Raw genomic sequence first — 18,417 nt, forward strand, 5'->3', positions numbered from 1 at the left:
GCTTCTCCTCTTCTCTTGATATTTAAGTGCCCAAGGAAGCATCTCTTCGTGCTTCTTTGCTTATCATTTCCCCCATCTAGGCTCCTTCTTTTCCTATAAGGCAGACGGTAGATTTGTTTTAGTTTGTACTTGTGTTTCTTGTTCCGTGTATAGGTCTTTCTTTTTTTTCTCTTTTTCTCTTTCTTGCCTTATATTTTTCGTCCTTCCCCTTTTCTCTAGCATCTTTCGGCTTTTGACTGCCTCTGTTTTTTCTCCCTGTTTGTCTTTTTGTGTTTCTTTTCCATGGCTCAGCAGCAGGGTGATGGTGAGAGGGCCTTACCCACAAAACTTTCCTGGAACGTGAAGGGTTTGAACTTGCCAGAAAAGAGGTCGAGAGTGTTGGGGGATCTGTGGAAGTAACCTTTTCAGGTGGTATTTCTGCAGGAAACCCACTTCTGTCTGGACAACCTCCCAAAATAGTTGGATGCCAGATTCCCCCATATATTCCATAGTGCTTCTCCTGATGCCAAGTCTCATGGGGTGAGTATCCTAGTGTCTAGGAATACTGCCTGGCAACATCTCTCCACCAGTGTGGATGGGAACAGTCATTTCCTATTTTTGAATGGCCACATCTTTGGCACCTTGGTGATATTTGTGAACATTTATACCCCTAACTCTGACTAAATTTATTTTTCTTGAAGGAGGGTCTACTCTCTCTAGCCAACTTTGCGGAAGGTATAGTGGTGGTAGGAGGCGACTTCAATGTGGCTCTTGATCCTCAGTTGGATATCTCTAGGGGAGATTCACATCTTTCATACTCCTTTCTGAAACGCTTTTGGAAAACCCTCCACGCCGACCATTTAGTTGATGTGTGGCACCTTATGCACTCCAGAGATCATGACTATTCCTTTTACTTGTCTGCTCACAGGTCATATTCACGTATTGACTATTTTTTAGTCAAGCAATGTCTGAGACATTGTACAACAGGAGCTTTCCCTGTTCTTTAGTCAGAATTGCTCTCTGGATTTCACTCCGCTTACAGTGTGGGAAGCTCATAAGTGTTACGTCCGTGGAGTCCTCATCTCCCTGGCATCTCACGTGAGAAAAAGACTCGAGCCAAATCCCTCTCCAACTTGCTTGACCGAATTTGGAAATTGGAACTACAACACAAGCAATCCCTTGCAGTGACGGTTAAAGTGAAGCATTGGACTCTGCGTCGCCGATTAAATGATCTTCTGTTTGGTAAAATCAAGATGCGCCAGATGAGAACTAAGAGGACATACTACGAACATGGGAACAAACAAGGTAGGTCACTAGCGATGGCACTCAGAGAAGCGAGAGCCCAATCCTTCATTTCTCAGATTGCATCTTGGGATGGTGGGCTCTTAGCCTGCTCCAAAGCTATTGCCAACCGTTTGAGATTTCTACCAGGAGCTGTACAACTTGGCTCCTCAGAGCTCCTCGGCAGACAATGCCCGGGCCCTAGAGAACATTTGCTTATACCTGGCACACTCTGGCATTCCCCGACTCTCCCAAGAGGAAGCTGTTTCCTTGGAATCTCCTATCACTCCTTCAGTGTGGGAGACCGTCTTGAAACAGATGAAGCCGGGTAAGGCCCAGGGTCCAGATGGATTCTCCCTCCTCTACTTTAAGACCTTCCGAGACGCTTTGGCAGCACCTTTTCTCTTGGCTTATAACTCCTTACCATCAGGACAAACTTTTCCTGTAGACTCTTTGCGTGCCTCAATCACTGTTATTTCCAAAGGAAGGGAAGGATCCTGTTCTGTGTTCCAGCTACTGACCCATATCCTTTCTGAACAAAGATCCTTGCCAACCGACTCCTCCCACTCACCGGCAAGCTTATCCACCCAGACCAGGTGGGCTTTGTTCCCCTAGAGAGGCAAAGGACAATACCATCAGAGTCCTCCACATGATTCACTTGGCATCGACTAAACACATTCCCTCTATTCTACTCTCTAGACACGAAGAAGGCTTTTGATCGGGTAAACTGGTCATTCCTGCAGGCCACCCTCCAAAAGTTCGATTGCGGGATACCATGTGTTCCTGGATTCTGGCTATACACTCAGCACCCTCAGCCAGAGTGAAGGTCAATGGGATGTTCTCTGACTACTTTTTGTTATCCAATGGCACGAGGCAAGGGTGCCCACTATCTCCCTTGTTGGTCATTTTATCTCTTGAACCTTTGCTCTGCCGGATTAGAGCACACTCTGATATATCAGCAATTCTTGAGGGTCCCCTCACCCACAAGATAGCAGATTACGCAGAAGATGTGTTATTTCTTGTGACCCAACCGGCGGTCTCTCTACTGAATCTGACGAGAAAACTCACTACCTATGGGAATTGTCTAACTTTAAAATTAATTTTCAGAAATCAAAAGGCCTCAACTTAACAGTTCCGGCTTATCGCTTGGTGGCCTGAAGTCCGCTTTTTCTTTCCGTTGGGCATCACTTGCCTGGGGACCAAAATAACTCCTTCCATAGACAGGATCTTCGAGGCCAACTTACCCCTTCTCACATCTACGATTCATAAGGATTTGGCTAAATGAACGAAGGGCACGCTCTCTTGGTTCGGGAGAAACAGTGTTCTCAAAATGAATGTGCTCCCGCGACAGGTGAGGAGGGATTTTGCCTCTTTTCTTTGGTCCAATAGTGCACACCATCGATGGGTGGAATCAGTTTCCCCGACCCTCAGCGCTATCATCTAGCGGTGCACATGGCGTGGGCCTTCAAATGGTGTAACCCAGGTAACCGACAAGCAGTGGGTACATATAGAACAAGCCTCTTCCTCTATACCCCTGCCCTGTTTGCTCTGGATTGATCAGGTTCTAACAAGGGGGATTACAACTCACCCACTCATTGGATATACAGTCCATGTTCTTCGCTCCGCTAGATCTGTAATTTCTTCCAGTACTTCTCCTTCCCTATTGACTCCGGTTGTGGGCAATCCTGCCTTTCCGCCGAGCCTAGAGGACGGGTCATTCTCTTGATTTTTGCATACCAACATGTTCTGAGTGGCCCATTTCTGTTCTTCGGGGGGGTTTTCCCGTTCTTCAAGATCTTTCCACAGTGGTCTCACAGCCTTTGTTGCGATGGCAAGCTATGCAACTATGCTCTTTTCTATCTCGCCTTCTGGGTCCCAACTCCCAGAGGACAGACGTTGAGGACATGTGTTTGCGAGGAGAATATGTGGGTCATGGCCTTTCCAAAGCATATGCTTTACTTGTACTCGCTTCAGACCCTACCCCTCCGGTGTTCTTATCCAAATGGGAAAGGGATTTGGACTGCATGTTCTCTCCTGAACAGAAAGAGTACATTTTCCATTTTGCGCACGAAGCATCCATTAATAGTTCTATCCAAGAATGAGGTTACAAAATCCTTACAAAAAACTATGTCTCGGTCACTCTGCACAAAATATTCCCACAGACGTTGCCGCTTTGCTAGAGATGTGTCCAGGAGTCAGGAACATTTCTTCATATCTCCTGGACCTGCTCACGTATCTGAGAATTTTGGGACCAGGTCCTTGCCAATATTAAGCAACTCGCGGGAATGTCTTTGACAAATGCCCCAGCTGCCGTGCTTTTACACCTTTCCCCACTCTCAAAGGCCTGTTACCGTAGCTCACTACTTACTACTTCTTTTAGTAAATGCGGCAAGAGCATGCATATCCCTGTACTGGAAACGTTCAGACCCTCCATCACTCCAAGTATGGATTTGGAAGGTTGATGAGCTCCGTGTCCTGGAAGAGTTGACTGAAGCTCTTCACCTTATGGAGAGTAAGTTCCACAAAGCATGGTTCTACTGGACTGAGTTCCTTGACTCCCCAGAATTTGGATCTCTGATGGCTCAGTAGCCATCCAGTCTTGCCTGTTCCTCACTTCCCCTTGTGAGCCTGCCCTTTTCTCCTTCTGCTGCCTTCTCCTGTACTATTGTCCTACCCTGTTGTGTGCATTCTCTTATCCATTCTTTCCCCTACTTTTTATTTGGTTGACTATAGATCAGAAGGGCTCATTCGCTCTGACTTTTACATGGTTAGATCCAGTTTGTTTCCTGGACCAGTCTACTGATTATATATATTATCCCATTCACGAGCGTTAATTCGTCACCAAATACTGTGCTCTGTTGGTTGTCTTTATGCCCCCATGCAGATCGTTCATGTAGCCTTTATGTTTTAGTTTGTCTTGTTATTGTATTTAGTCCCACAGGACCCACTGTATATAATTTGTGCATTAAACTTTAAAAAAAGAATTTATAAAAAAATATATATAAAAGATTAAATAAGTGTATGTTAACCTGAAGGTGGGAAATAATAATTTACAAGAGAGTAAATGTACTATGAAAAAGAACCAGAAATATTAAATAACATATCACTGAATTTGGAGGGGAAATTCTTACTTTAATGTGGCAATTGCAGAGTGCACCAGCAGCTGGTTGAAGCAGCAACCAGCGATGCTGACAGACTGTGCTTAAAGAGAAACTTCACCCCATCTAGCCAAAATCAAATTTCTAATACCTAACACTTGTCCCTATATGGAAATAGGTTTTAAAAAAACATACTTCATCCTTGCCTATTTGAGGATTCAGCAAGCGAGTCAATAAAAAAAACAATAGAGGTATTTACTGTTCGGAAAAAATGTCTGCAATTATGTAAGAGATAGGGGGGAGACAGGTGAGTGGCTGTTATTTTTATGGCTGAAGGTCTGTTTTAAATTCTGTTAAAGGCACCAGAGTCTGTCAGAGAAGGAGTTGAAAGAGTCAGTGACAATTTTGAAGGGAGTGACAGGGGGTAGAGGGTTCATGAATGAAATTGGTTGGCAGGGTATATAAAGTGTTAGGTGAAAGATGATTGGGACAACGTGTTTGGAAACATTAAGGATATAATGGCTGGTGAGAGTGTGAGAATGTAAACAGTTCAGTCTGCTTTGCAATTAAGAAGTAAACGTGTTCTTTAATTTTGTGGTTGTCGGTGTGCTGGAGGACCAAGAATTATGTCTCTTAAGTGTGGATGGAACCAGTATTGTATTGTTGGTAAGGGTTCTTGTTAAGACTTTGCTATTGTTGCCTCTTCTCACAAAGGTCTAGGTTTGTGGGTCAACTGTTGGTTGTAGCTTTGGTTGATTTGTTGGTAGATTCTTCCTGTGGGTAGACCAGAATATGTTCCTCTGATTTTTCATTTTTGTGTGTGTGTGTTGATAGGATCATTGTTTCATTTTGTTCAGTGTTTCCAATAATTCTATATTTCCAAAACCTTGTTATTCCTCGTCTGTCTCAGAAACACCAGGGTCCACGTGTTCAGTGCTTCCAATAGTTTTGTCTTGCAGTAAGCAGGGGGTTAAGCAATACCCACTTTCCCACCTCGGGCAAGTGTGGTGTGTGTTAGATAAAGAGACTGCATGCAGGCTGTGCTGGACCAGCCTACAGGTCTAAACAGACCCAAATTGTCTCACAGGTAGCCAGGAGGCTAAATATTTTTTTGTGTAGTGCTGGCCCCCTGTAAGACAGTCTCTTTAGTTTTATGTTTGAGGCAATCCTGATGAATAAACACAGGCAGGAAGCCCTTAGGTGCACTTCAGTGTCTGGACTATACCTGCAAGCTACATGCTTGAATCAGATCCCTGCAGCAGATACAAATTAAATTAAATAACTGATGCTATTTTACACAATGTATCATAGTAAGTATATTTAATGCATGTATATATTGTATCACTTCCTGGTGTTCAAATTAGAAGCCTTGACCAAAGAAAAATTGGGTCGACTGAGTAATATAATAAATATACAAACAATGTATTCAAGATATATGTTATATACAAACAGTCAACTCCATTAGGTCTTAAATATAATTACAGTACATTTATACTAATATTACTAATTTATAGTGTTTAAGAAATGTGAAAATATATATCAATAACAAAGTTGTACCTCCGTGCAAAGCACCACCTACCCATCCTGAACAAAACTACTATAAAAAATTCTAATCCTCTGAGTCACTAACAATGAGAATACAGTAAGGCTCTGTTCACACCTAGGCATATCGAATATGCGCGTTTGTCGCGCGTTTCGTGCGTTTTTACCGCGATTCGCGGTACAAAAACCCGCGCGACAGACGCGCGTTTCCGAGGGCTATTTGGCTGTATCACAATGGAAACGAACGACAAAAACGCTGCAAAGAAGCTCATGTACCTTTTCAGGCGTAGGCCGTTTTGTAACGCGTTCAGACGGGCTGAAATACGGCAAGGTGTGAACCATACCCATAGAAAACAATGGGATTTTCATGTTTGAGCGTTTGGTAGAGCGTTCGTAGAGCGTTGAACGCGCTACAAAACATACAGGTGTGAACCAGGCCTATGAGTTGCAGCTTCCCATTATATTCCCCCCAAAAAAGGGTGTGAAAAAATGCAACAGCAAAATATGGAAGTGATGCAGCAACTAATCCAAAAGTGAAGAAAAGCAGCAACTACTGGGTAACTGTATAACTAGAATTGTGGGACCTGGGAAATCCATTACCAATCCAAAATTGCTTGCACAGTAAAATGTGGTTTGCTCCATGCATATCAGGGCCCTTGGCAACTTCATCAGCAGCTTTTTGGAAAACAGTTTTTTGGTGATATCATAAAATATTATATGGGCTTTATAATCAAAATGGCTTATTGTACAGAGATACTGACTATAAAGGTTGGAAAAAAATATCGTTAAAGAAGAGTGCAATCACCCATAGATGTGTACATAGCCTAATTATACCAAACAGTACTTATCTTAACTATGCCAAATAGTTACAGAAATATTCCCAGAAAAACAATAGATTTTTAGTGAGATCAGGCAGCATTTACCATGATTAATGCTTTTAAACACAATTACCATTATAGATTTTTCTTTCATTTTCAGAAGAAAATTGAAGGACATAAAAAGGTGAGAACACTCTGTATTGGCCTATGCCTTTATTTGTGTTCTTAGAAAATGTTAAATTGTTTATCAAGCATTTTTTAAATTAATAAATCATTATCATTCTAATCTCCTTTAACATTATGAAACCAAACCATGGCTCCAAATATGCTCTAACAGACGATGGTTTAATCTTTACTTAACTCATAATTAGTTGGAAATTGTAAGTGCTTAAAAATGTTTGTATTGATCATTGTACTTTATTTTGATTCATTAAAATTATACCCTTAAATCGGTACAGTCTATGGAAGTGCCCTATAATTTTTTAAATAAAGAAGACATGTTCGCGTGATTGAATCTATATTGGTGACATTCTTAGACTTCCTAATGAAAGAAAATTCTAACCCAGTAAATTGTACTTGGAACACTACTGGCAGTAAGGTACAGAATAGAAAGTGCCAGGTAGAAAGTCCAGACTATGGAACGGAGGCAGGTCAAGCCGAGCCGAGGTCAAGCCGGGCGGGCAGCAGGGTGTTTGAAGCAGAAGACAGGAGCGGTATCCAAACAGAAGCCAAGGGTCAAATCCAGCCGAGCAGTAAAGTACAAAACAGGAGGCAGAAGGAAGTCCAATGAACAGGCCGAGGTCAGGAGGTGGGCCTCCTGTCCTCAGGATCAGGATCCTTTATTTTTGTGTCAGAGAAACTATTCTCCAAGCAGCAAGAAATTTGAAAGATATTCTATATAATATGTATATCACCATCTCCCCTGACCTACCTTTGATTAGTGTTCATGGGATTTCCTCCAAGTGTATCTGTTCCCATTTTGCACATAGCTAGTTGGCAGATGTTTTCTCCCAGAAATGTTTACTTATTTTGAGACAAAGCATTCAGAGTTTTGGGTTTGGTAGGTGTTCTTTGTTACTGTTTATGTTCTTGTGTTCTGTTTTTTTACATTTAAAGCCAGCACTCTGTATCCACTGACTGACTGGTGCTCCTATCCCTCCTGCTGTAAGATTATGCCCACAGTAATTGCATCTAGTTGTCCACCTCTTCAGTTGCTTTTTACTTGTCTACAGTAAATATTCTTGTAAAATCTTATCCACTCTCCAGTGTGCGATTTAAACATCCCTTGTGGAATGTTAGGGGGCTGATCTCAAAATAAAAGTAATCCCTAGTTTTTGACTTTATTAAAATATACTATCTGCACATCATTTAAGGAACCCACTTGTTGGACTCCAAAGTTTTTGCCCTTAACTTAGCTAAAAATAGCCCATTACTACCTTTCCACATATGCTAGAGGTGTTTCTACTTTGATCAATAAAAACTCATTTATGACTATTAAACAACTGAAAATGGGCCCATTATGTTATGTAATTACATAGTTACATAGTTATTCAGGTTGAGAAAAGACACAAGTCCATCGAGTTCAACCTATAGAGATAAGAGGGGGAAAAAAAGAAAAACCTAAAAACAGAACGCTATGCCCACAGTTACCCTCTGTTAATCCAGAGCAACGCAAAAAAAACCCTATAAAGCATTTGTCAATTTGCTCCAACAGGGGGAAAAAAAATCCTCACTGATCCCATAAGGCAATCTGATATTCCCTGGATCAACAATCTCTAAAGCTTACTAACTTATAAGAATATAATTGTTATATTTGAATTTCATCAAAAGCTTCCTCACCACCAAAGCCCCTTTTTAGGTCAGCAGCAAAATCTGAAAAATCTTTTCACACATTTAGAGGGATGAATTTTGGGTGTGGGTGGAAGTTTGACCTTAACCCAGTCCATTTACAGTTCAGTGAACAGGAGCACATATTGGCCAGATCTGACCAGTTTGCCTGCCTGTCCACAGCTCTGGCTGATGCATCCAAAAGTCTATCATTTAGGAGTGGTATCACTGCTGCCTCTAAATGACAGATTACCACTGGTTTCTGTTTTAAACTGTAACAAGCCAATGAGGATTCTGAATGTCCTAATTGACAAAATATAATCATAACCATGTAAAGCAAATATGTTGCGCTCGGTCTATGTGAACCAACTACACACTAAAGTGTTAATAAACAAATCTGTGTAAAATTACAACAATCCGTGTGAAAAAATTGATGCAAGTGGATTATTTACATATGACTAGAAGGTTCAACACACAAACATAATAAAAATAATAAAAATCAACACTGGAACCTTCAGAATTAGTGCCAGTGATCAACCTTATTGGTTCGGCATGTATATTTTAAAAACCATATTTGGTCAGTGGCATCACCCAGGTTCCCCACCACTGTTGTGTACACTTCTACGGTGACAGGGACCTGTCATTTGCAAAGGGAGAAGTAGTGGGGGAAGTTTGGTGTGATGATGAATTGTAGTAGTGGGATCTACATCACTGGGGTAATGGAACTTTGTTTGGGGGAAATTCTTTTAATAAGGAACATTTTTCAGTGTCTTTGTTTTTATTCACTATTCATGTTTTGTTTTTTTTGTAAACGAGCAACAAGGGGTACTGTGTACTGGATGTGGAGATGAGGACCTTATCCCCATCAACATGGGGACAAAATGCCTTGCAAGAGGGGAGGCTTTACCGCCCCCCTCCTCCCCCAGCAAGGTATCCTGCCAATGTTTAGACCATGCGGCCTGGTGTGATTTGGAGGGGGGATGCATGCTTGCTCCTGGCCTTTTTCCTGTCCATTCAGGAAAGGGCAAATGGCCTGGAATGGTGCAGGAAGGGGGGGGGGTACATGCTCCCTGCCTTCTTTTCTGATCATTCAGATTGCATGATTGGGTATAGATTTTGAGTGGAAACCCATGCCACTTTTTTGTACGGTCGATTCAAAAAAATAAAACAAAAATGGGTCCCCTTAAAAAAATTATACTAGACCAGGGATATCATCTTTATTTCTGCCTGAGGTTCTTCTTTAAGTTCTAAGCCCTGCACTGTTCACACTATTCTGTCTTTATTTTCCTAAGTCATAAATCTCTCTACTGTTTGTCCCAGACAACTTGATAATTGTGCGATAGGAGAAATAGTTCCTTTTGTCTACTACTTACGGGTCTATTCACTAAGCTGCCGAGGGCAGCCGAGTGAACAACCGACCCCAAGTGAAGTGAGCCGAACACTGTTCGGCTATTCAAAAGCTACGGCTAGATCCTTCGGCAGCTTCGTGAATAGACCCCTTTGTTTATTTATTGATTCAAATGGTCAGTAGATTTAAAATTTAGCATGGTGATATAATTTGTATTATTGATGTGACAATACTAATCAACTCTATCGGTTTACTAACAGATGTAGCCATAAGTCAGCCACAACACTTCCCAATAGATGCACACTTCATGGTCATATCACTTTTTTCTGTGTTCTTTACATTTCACAATTTTTTCAAGGCCTTTTATTATCCAGAGCTTTGTTTACTAGAGTATTACTATGTGTTACTGTGCATACTACAGTATGTTCTTTCAAAACATTGCAAACATTGTAGAAATACGATATAAACATACACATATATACATACATCAATAAATACATACATACATACATACATACATACATACATACATGTATAAAAATGTAACAGGATATGAGTTGATTGGCACATTACTTGTTATAAAAAACTGTACAACTGTCCTAGCCTGCACATTTAGATCTGTCCCATCTAACCTCCTCTGTCTAGCAGTATTTTTTGAATGTCACTGACAAATTTGTGAAAATGTTCAAACCAGTAATTAGCAGTTTTGTCTATGTTTTGGCACTAACATGTTAAACTCTCAAGACAGATGTAGGGGAAAGGTTTTTAAGCAGCCATAATCTATAGCTAAGACTGCCCATCTTAGTGCTGGCAGTACTGGCAGAAGATGAACAAAAATAAGGTGCCTCTGTAGTTTGAGTAATAACATGCAAACATGAATTACATATGTATTAGCACCTTTAACTTTTAACTGTTCTGGCAGTGGAAAGATTAGATAAATATTCATAGGTAAAGGAGAATTCACTATTTAGGTACAAAGATTTATGGTACCCAATGACATATAGACAGACAGACAGACAGACAGAAAAAATATGCTAGAGGTAGTATACAGTGGCCACCCAATGGCCAGAGAAAGAAGATGCTGGTTGAGGAGAAAAAGGATCCAAGAGCATGGAGGCAGCAATTGGAAGTGTGGATCTGTCATCACTGGAGGAGGGCAAACTAGGTGGTAAATTTGCAATAGACATGTAACTTTCTTTTTGTTTTGAATGGATGTTCGGAAGCATCCAAATTTCTGCATTTGAACACGTCCGAATGGGAACGAATATGAATTTCGTTCAAGACTAAACTAAATCGGACATGCAACTGTTCTCTGGCCTATCAGATTTCCTGGGGCACAGTCATATGACTTCCTCTTGTGGATCTTTCCAAAATGAAAATTCGGATGGATACAAAATCCGAACAACAAACCGAATTTAAATTTGGATCCGAAATTCAAAAAACTAAAAAGAAATAATATCTGAATCTCGACACAAAACAAATTTATTATATGAGGTTACATGTCTAATTTGCAATAGTGACAATGGGCATTATGGCATATTCTCGTTTCCATGAAAGTGATGGGTAGACAGTGTAGTAAGTACAAGTAAACAGTAGTCGATGGTTGTGGCTGTGGTCACAATGGTGGCTGTGCCAATTTTAGGGTCAGTAAAGGTGAAGGTAGACAAGGAGCACTTGATGCCAATTCTTCTGTTATTTATTTGAATGATAATAGTTATGATATAACTGACTTGGGTTCGGGTGGGTGTGAAGATGTAGTGGTGGATAGGGTATAGTAACTGGTACAGGGTAACAAAAAGGAGACAGTGCTTCTTCTAAAGTGTACAACTCTGTGACCAATAGTGCTGCCCTTGCCTCTCTGCAAAAGTTTTAGCTGTGAACAACTTTGGTGTTTTGGGGAATCTTGATTCTTGATGTTTTTCTCAATATTTTTAGCAACCATCTACAGTATATTGGAAACATGTCTAATGAAAGGCAAGGTTGTGGGTATTTAGGAATACATTTTGGAAACTTCTACTCTCACAAAGCAGATTGCCTATCCTCTTCCACCACCTAGTTATCAATGTGGGTACTTTTCAATATCCCAAAGTGCATCATCATTATTCACTACTGTTGCCTACAATTCCCAGATATTCACTGTCAGACAGTTCCCAAGGAAATGCTGCAGAAATGGATGTCTCCTCTTCTCTGTTAGTCTCTCACCCATTAATATCAAGAGTATATTGCTCATCTTGTTAGTCCTACTCCTTCAATTGCAGACTAGGAAAAGAAAAGATATACACATGCCAACATGTCACGCACCCAGCCTAAATGATGGTAGGGCAATCATAGCTGCATTCGCTTTTCAAAGTCCTCCAAACACTACTCAAAACCAACCCAACACCACTCTACAGACTACAGATATCCTCTTCTCTAGCTCGTCTTCTCCTGCTCTCCTTTATGGTCCACTCCCCCCATAGTTTTTGATGAAGCCACACACACCACTTAATTGAAGCTAAAATCAATCCTATTTTCCAAGCACCAGAACTATTAAACACTACACCCAGTAGCCTTTCTCCAACATGTTTCAGTGTGTAGGGCTTAATCATAGGGTTAAGTGCACTTATAGAGTACCTTCCTAAAACTGCCACAAAAGGCCATGGTGAACTCAGAACCCAGACATTTCTTATTCTTTTCCAGGCCTTCTCTTACTTCCTATCAAAAGAGTATGATCTGCTATGACCTGCTGCCATGCTGTATTGCATTTAACAAGCTTGGAAGACTGAAGCATGTGCAATTGTGCAATGACTGCAAATTGGTATCTCAGCTTGGCATTGATCATTAGATTAGTGGTACAGAAAATTCTGTGTTTGGAAAAAAAATGTAAATGTCCAAGACCACTTTAACAGATTTGTCACTGTTAAAATACTTTATTTTGCAATATAATAATAATCTTACCTTTCAACATTTGCAGTGTTGCAAAACTATGGAATTTCACACTGTTATGGTCTAAATGCCAATATGAACAACAAAAGTGGTCCATAATAATTTTAGGCACCAAATCAGCTTCTATCTTCAGTTTGTTGAGTTAAGATTTGAAAATTAAAGAGAGAAGCTGGTTGGTTGTCATGGGCAACTTTTCCGGATTCTGTCTGCTCCAGTTTTGATTACTTCCCCCGTTTGTGTGTTGACAATGCAGCTGATGAGGGATGCATATTGCCTACTAGTGCCCAGTGAATAGGAGACCAGCTTTTTCATTATTGACAATATTCAATATAGACAACACTCGTTGCCACTGGCAGTGATTTCAGCTAAGAGTGTGGAATTGTTCAAGAAGCTTTTGGATGATTTCCTAAGGGACCGTAATATATAGGGGTACAGGAACTATTAAAAATGCGATCACACAGGGACCCTTTACATTAGACATGTGCGAAATTCCGTTGACGTATTTTCGTTCCGTTACAAACATTCGTTATATTGAAGGTAAAAAGCAAAGTACATTTATATTGGAGTTGATGGTAGTTTTTTTTAAAGTCCGAAATACGGAATTCGGAGTACGGAATCCGTTAACGGAATTCGTATTTCGTTTTGGTTGACCAATCAGAGGTTCTCTTCTGCTGCTGAGAGTTGCATTACAAATACAGGCAGGAAATACGAAATTCCGTTGACGTATTTTCGTTCCGTTACGAACATTCGTTTTATATTGAAGTTAAAAAGCAAAGTACATTTATATTGGAGTTGAAGGTATTTTTTTTTAAAAATCCGTTAACGGAAATCGGATACGGAATCCGTTAACGGAATTCGTATTTCGTTTTGGTTGACCAATCAGAGGTTCTCTTCTGCTGCTGAGAGTTGCATTACAATACAAGCAGGAAATACGAAATTCCGTTTACGTATTTTCGTTCCGTTACGAACATTCGTTATATTGAAGTTAAAAAGCAAAATACCTTTGTTAATATATTGGAGTTGATTGATGGTAGTTTTTTTTTTTTTATCCGAAATACTAAATTCGGATCCGGAATCCGTTAACGGAATTTGTATTTCGGATAAAAAAAGCAACTACCACTCCAATATTAACAAAGGTATTTTGCTTTTTAACTTCATCATAACGAATGTTCGTAAAGTTACGAAAATATAACCGCCAGTAACGAAAATTCGTATTCCGTACGAATCGGAATCCGAATTGAGTTCAGTTACGAATTACGGAATACGAAATAACGGATATTCTGAAACGAAACAGAACGGCGCACAAGTCTACTTTACATACGCACACATCAGTAGAACTAGGGTTGCACAGATACCAAGTACAGTACTTGGTACAAGTACGAGTACATGTACCGATAATTCTGAGCTCCAAGACTAGACTAGAGAAAAATTCAAAAATTAGGAGGCAGCTGTCATTTGTAAGGAGCACAAGGAGCTCCTGGGATTTGTACATCTCTGTTTTAATGTACAATTTAGTTTTTAAAAAATATAAATAAAGGGATGCACAGATACCAGTTTTGCGAGTACGAGTACTGGTACTTGCCGAGTACTTACAAGTACGAGTACTGATACATTTTTGTTCATTGTCATGTGACAGTTTTTCTAAACCAATACAGACTAATGATTTCAGGACCGTGGTGGAGTGCCAGAGCTAGGTCCCAGCTGCAACCGCTGCAACCCTGGAAAATGCCAAGTATCTGCACTGGTATTCGAAAAGTATCTGTGCATCCCTAAGTAGAACCATATACATGCACACAACAGGTTGGACTTGATGGACTTATGTCTTTATTCAACCTCAAATACCATGTAACATTAGAGAAAGTGCTGGCATGCTGCGCTGACCCTGCAGAAAGATGAGTAAGAAGATCAGGGTTAGCGTCAACAGCCACTATTTTACTGTTCAGTCCTTTACTGAGGATTGTGGCACAGGAGGAACTAAAAAAACGTAGAGAGTCATCATTTCATAGTTTTTGATGTGTTTTTGCCTTTTCTACCTTGTCTAGCAGATGGTCCATTGGTGACACTGGCAATGAAGATGACAACAATTAAGAAATATAATTCGAGGCAGATAACAATGTGTCTGGATTCAGACAGACTGGCAAGCATGGGAATCTTTATGGTTGATGATTTTTCAAGTACACTAAAAGGGATGACAAATAAAGATATTTTTGAATAACCCCCTGCTCCCAGCTTGTAGCTGTTTTTCTAAGCAATTGCATCTTAGACTTAGTTCTCAGGATAAAACTCCTTTCTGCCCTTGCTTCATAGTCGCACCAGCCCTTCTAATATATTAGCTTGCTTTCATGTTTTTCATGTAGAATTTAGGAACATATAACCTATACTAGACCAATTACAATTAAAATATTACCTTTCCAAAAATAAATAAATTTAAGAGAGTTACCTAATTAGCCTTAACTTAAACCATTAAACGTAAACCCTCAACTTAATCAATAACCAAATCCTACCCTTTAATATTAAACCTAAACCTCAGGTGAAATGTATATTATGGTGATAAATAATACAATGGCTACAAGTACTGTCACTGTAATACTAGTGGCAATTACACTGTCTCATGAAAAATGTCATGTAGGTAAATTTTCGGCATATATTTACAATGTTCCTCTCCTTGTGAAAATTAAATGATCCAGACATATTTGTCTCTTTCAGTATTGGCAGAAGCAGAAGTGCCAGAGCAGTAGGAACTTAATCTTACTACACACAAGGGATTCTTTTTCCAGCAGTAGCCCCATGCAGCCATACAGAAGCTTCATCTAAAGGAAACACTTTTCAAAGCTAACTTATGTGTTGTTAGTTTGTTGTATGGTGTTATAATGGCATTATTATTAGTTTCAGGTTCTCTGTTAGAACAAAAAAATATTGCTGCTAATTTACATTGTTTTGCTTCATTAACAGGATGGCCAAAATAGTCCAGACTCTGAACAATACTTATGTGAGATAGACAAGATCTCATTAACCCCAGCAGAGTCTTGGGACAGCTGGCTAAAAGAAGAAAGCAACCCAGGTAAATCACAAACTTTTATATTGAAAGTGAGTCTAAATATGCTGCTTTGCAAGCGATGGCCTGTAAAAACTGCTCATTTTCAACATAATTGTAAAACTGGCAAAAGTCTTTGTGCAGTGATACTGACCTTTAGCTAACAATGTTTTCTTCAAAATGTAATGTTCTCACATTTTTTTTTCACGAAACATACAATAATATGGTTTTTATTTATTTGTGCTTTTTCACTGCAGCTCTAAATTAATAAGTCACATAGCTACTGCAATTCACCATTTTATTTGCAGGATAAATTAGGTTTTCTGAGAGAATTGTTTTTTTTTCTTTCTATCTGGAGCTGGTGAAAGACTCCAATGATGACTTAGTGAAGCTGTCTTAAATTGGAGATTTAGAAAGTGTAGCGTATCGTTATCAGAAGCGTTCTGTACATTTGGACTAGAAATCCAGCTAGATAACATAAAATCTAGATGTCTCTACTGATTTTATATCATATTATTGGTGACCTTATAAATTAAGGGAATGCATATTGAGTTTGTGTATATTTTTTTTATGTCAGGACTAAAAAAAAAAAATTTAAAATCTATTTTTTTTTCATAACCCCTCATGGCTGATCATTGTAGGTAAAATGGTACTCAGGTGACCTATTCTTGGATGTATTAAACTTCCCTTGTTTGCGCTGCGCATGGATGTGCCTTGAGCTAACAATGCCAGTGATTTTGTTGCCATTAGAAAAGTAAATCTAAGAGCCCATCAGATTGGCACTGTGCCACACGATCACTTTAAACCAATCACAGCAACCATAGTTGTAAACACTGATGTAGTAAGCAAACATCAAGCCATCCCCCTTCCTATTACATCAGCTGGTGTGTTTCAAATGCTGCTTTATGCATTGACATACCTCCATCAGATCTTGATTTTTCTGGGCGGTATGGTCACCTGCTGATTTAGCACAATCAACAGTCAGCTTAACTCTCTAATAAGACCCAGAAGTGTAATCCAATGCAGTTATGCCTCTCAGAGCACAGTACAGAGCATGTTTTTGTACTCACTTCATGTGTAAAAAGACCATGTCTGCTATAAAGAGTTAAGACTAACTGAGGGAACATGGAGAAAAGGGAAGGCTCTATTTAAGACTGAACTAACAAACTATCAACAAGAGGGTGGACTGAGGAACAAGTACACACAATAACAAGTTGCTGTGTCACTGCACCACCACCAGGTGTCAGTATAGATCAGAGTATGAATTACATTAATGCCGTACATAACAGTAGCAGAAAATACATAATAATAGGTAAGAGAACACTCCCCACCTGAAATCTTTAGATGTCACCCTAACATAACACAAACATAAGTCAATGAACATGGATGACTTTGCCTCATTATACTTGAATCTAAAAGACACAAAAGTGGGGAGATCATGCAAACACATACATAGGTTCATAGAAAGAACAAAAAGTCTCAGATGAATCTTGAAATAAACATCTTTGAGTCAAAGAGGCCGCACGTTGTCAAACCTCAACTAACTCAATTTGTAATTCTCAGGATGAACAAAATACAGTAGTTAATGTTGGCCAGTTAAGTCTTTGATATTGTGATTTTGAGACCTTTTGGTACAGACCATGTGGACATCAGGTCACCCCTTCAAGGATGGCAGAACTTGCATGGTCCTTCATATAGTAGGATATTTGATTGAAGAAGCCTCCTGACAAATCCAGGAGACTATTTCCAGCTTGCACACGTAGAGGTGCACTTGCCTGATAATAGAAGTAGATGACTCTGATGAACTTCCTAGGCAGTTCTTATTGGCAGGGTTCTTGGCGTGACACTTGAGCTTGCAGCTGTATCAGTTTTGGCCTTGATGGATAAAAATGTAGCTACAGATTACAGATAGTTACAACTTAGGTCAAGATTCTATAGGAGGAATATAGAACCAATGTCTTTAGAGTTCTTGTTCTTCAAAATTTCCACCTGGAATCCACCAAGTCTATCATAGCCTCCCTCCACCAGGAAGCCTTTCTAACTTTGGTGGACATCAACGATGCATACATGTATGTCTCCATCTTTCCAGTGCAATAAATGTTATTTCCATTTTCCTGTGGACACTCAACATTTTCCTGTGGACACTCAACCAGTTTGTAGTCCTACTAGTCAGCATATCACCTGAGGTTCTGTCCCCTGTGCTAGCCTTACTAGGGTATTCCTTAGACATGTGCGATTCGTTTCATTCCGAATCAAAATTCGGACGAAATTTTGGAAATTCGGATGTATCCGAATTACAGATATAACGAATGCAAACGAATCGGAATTTCCGATTCCAAATTTCCAATTCGGTTTTTTTTGCACAAAATTTCGTTGCAGCAAAGTGACATTTGAAAACAAAAAAACTTTTTTTCCCTCTTAAATGTCACTTTGCTGCAACGAACGAAACAACAACGAAACAAAAACAAAAATACATTTTGTACGTATTTCCGCTAACAAATTTCGTCCAAATCCGAATTCCAAAACGAATTGACTTTCGTACCCGAATTCCGAAAAATTAAATAA

General features: G+C 39.8%; 1 protein-coding gene across 1 annotated transcript in view; it reads left to right on the forward strand.

Moving 5' to 3' along the window:
• The window catches only part of CACNA1I (calcium voltage-gated channel subunit alpha1 I), a 191,161-nt gene that overhangs the window by 164,701 nt on the left and 8,043 nt on the right, over nucleotides 1-18,417 (forward strand). The window contains exon 28 of the mRNA XM_018567416.1: nucleotides 15,782-15,879. Within this exon, the coding sequence (XP_018422918.1) occupies nucleotides 15,782-15,879 (98 nt within the window). The remainder of the gene's footprint in view (nucleotides 1-15,781; nucleotides 15,880-18,417) is intronic.

The sequence above is a fragment of the Nanorana parkeri genome, unplaced genomic scaffold, assembly GCF_000935625.1.
Source record: "Nanorana parkeri isolate BGI_ZX_2015 unplaced genomic scaffold, ASM93562v1 scaffold1045, whole genome shotgun sequence".
Lineage (NCBI taxonomy): Eukaryota > Metazoa > Chordata > Amphibia > Anura > Dicroglossidae > Nanorana > Nanorana parkeri.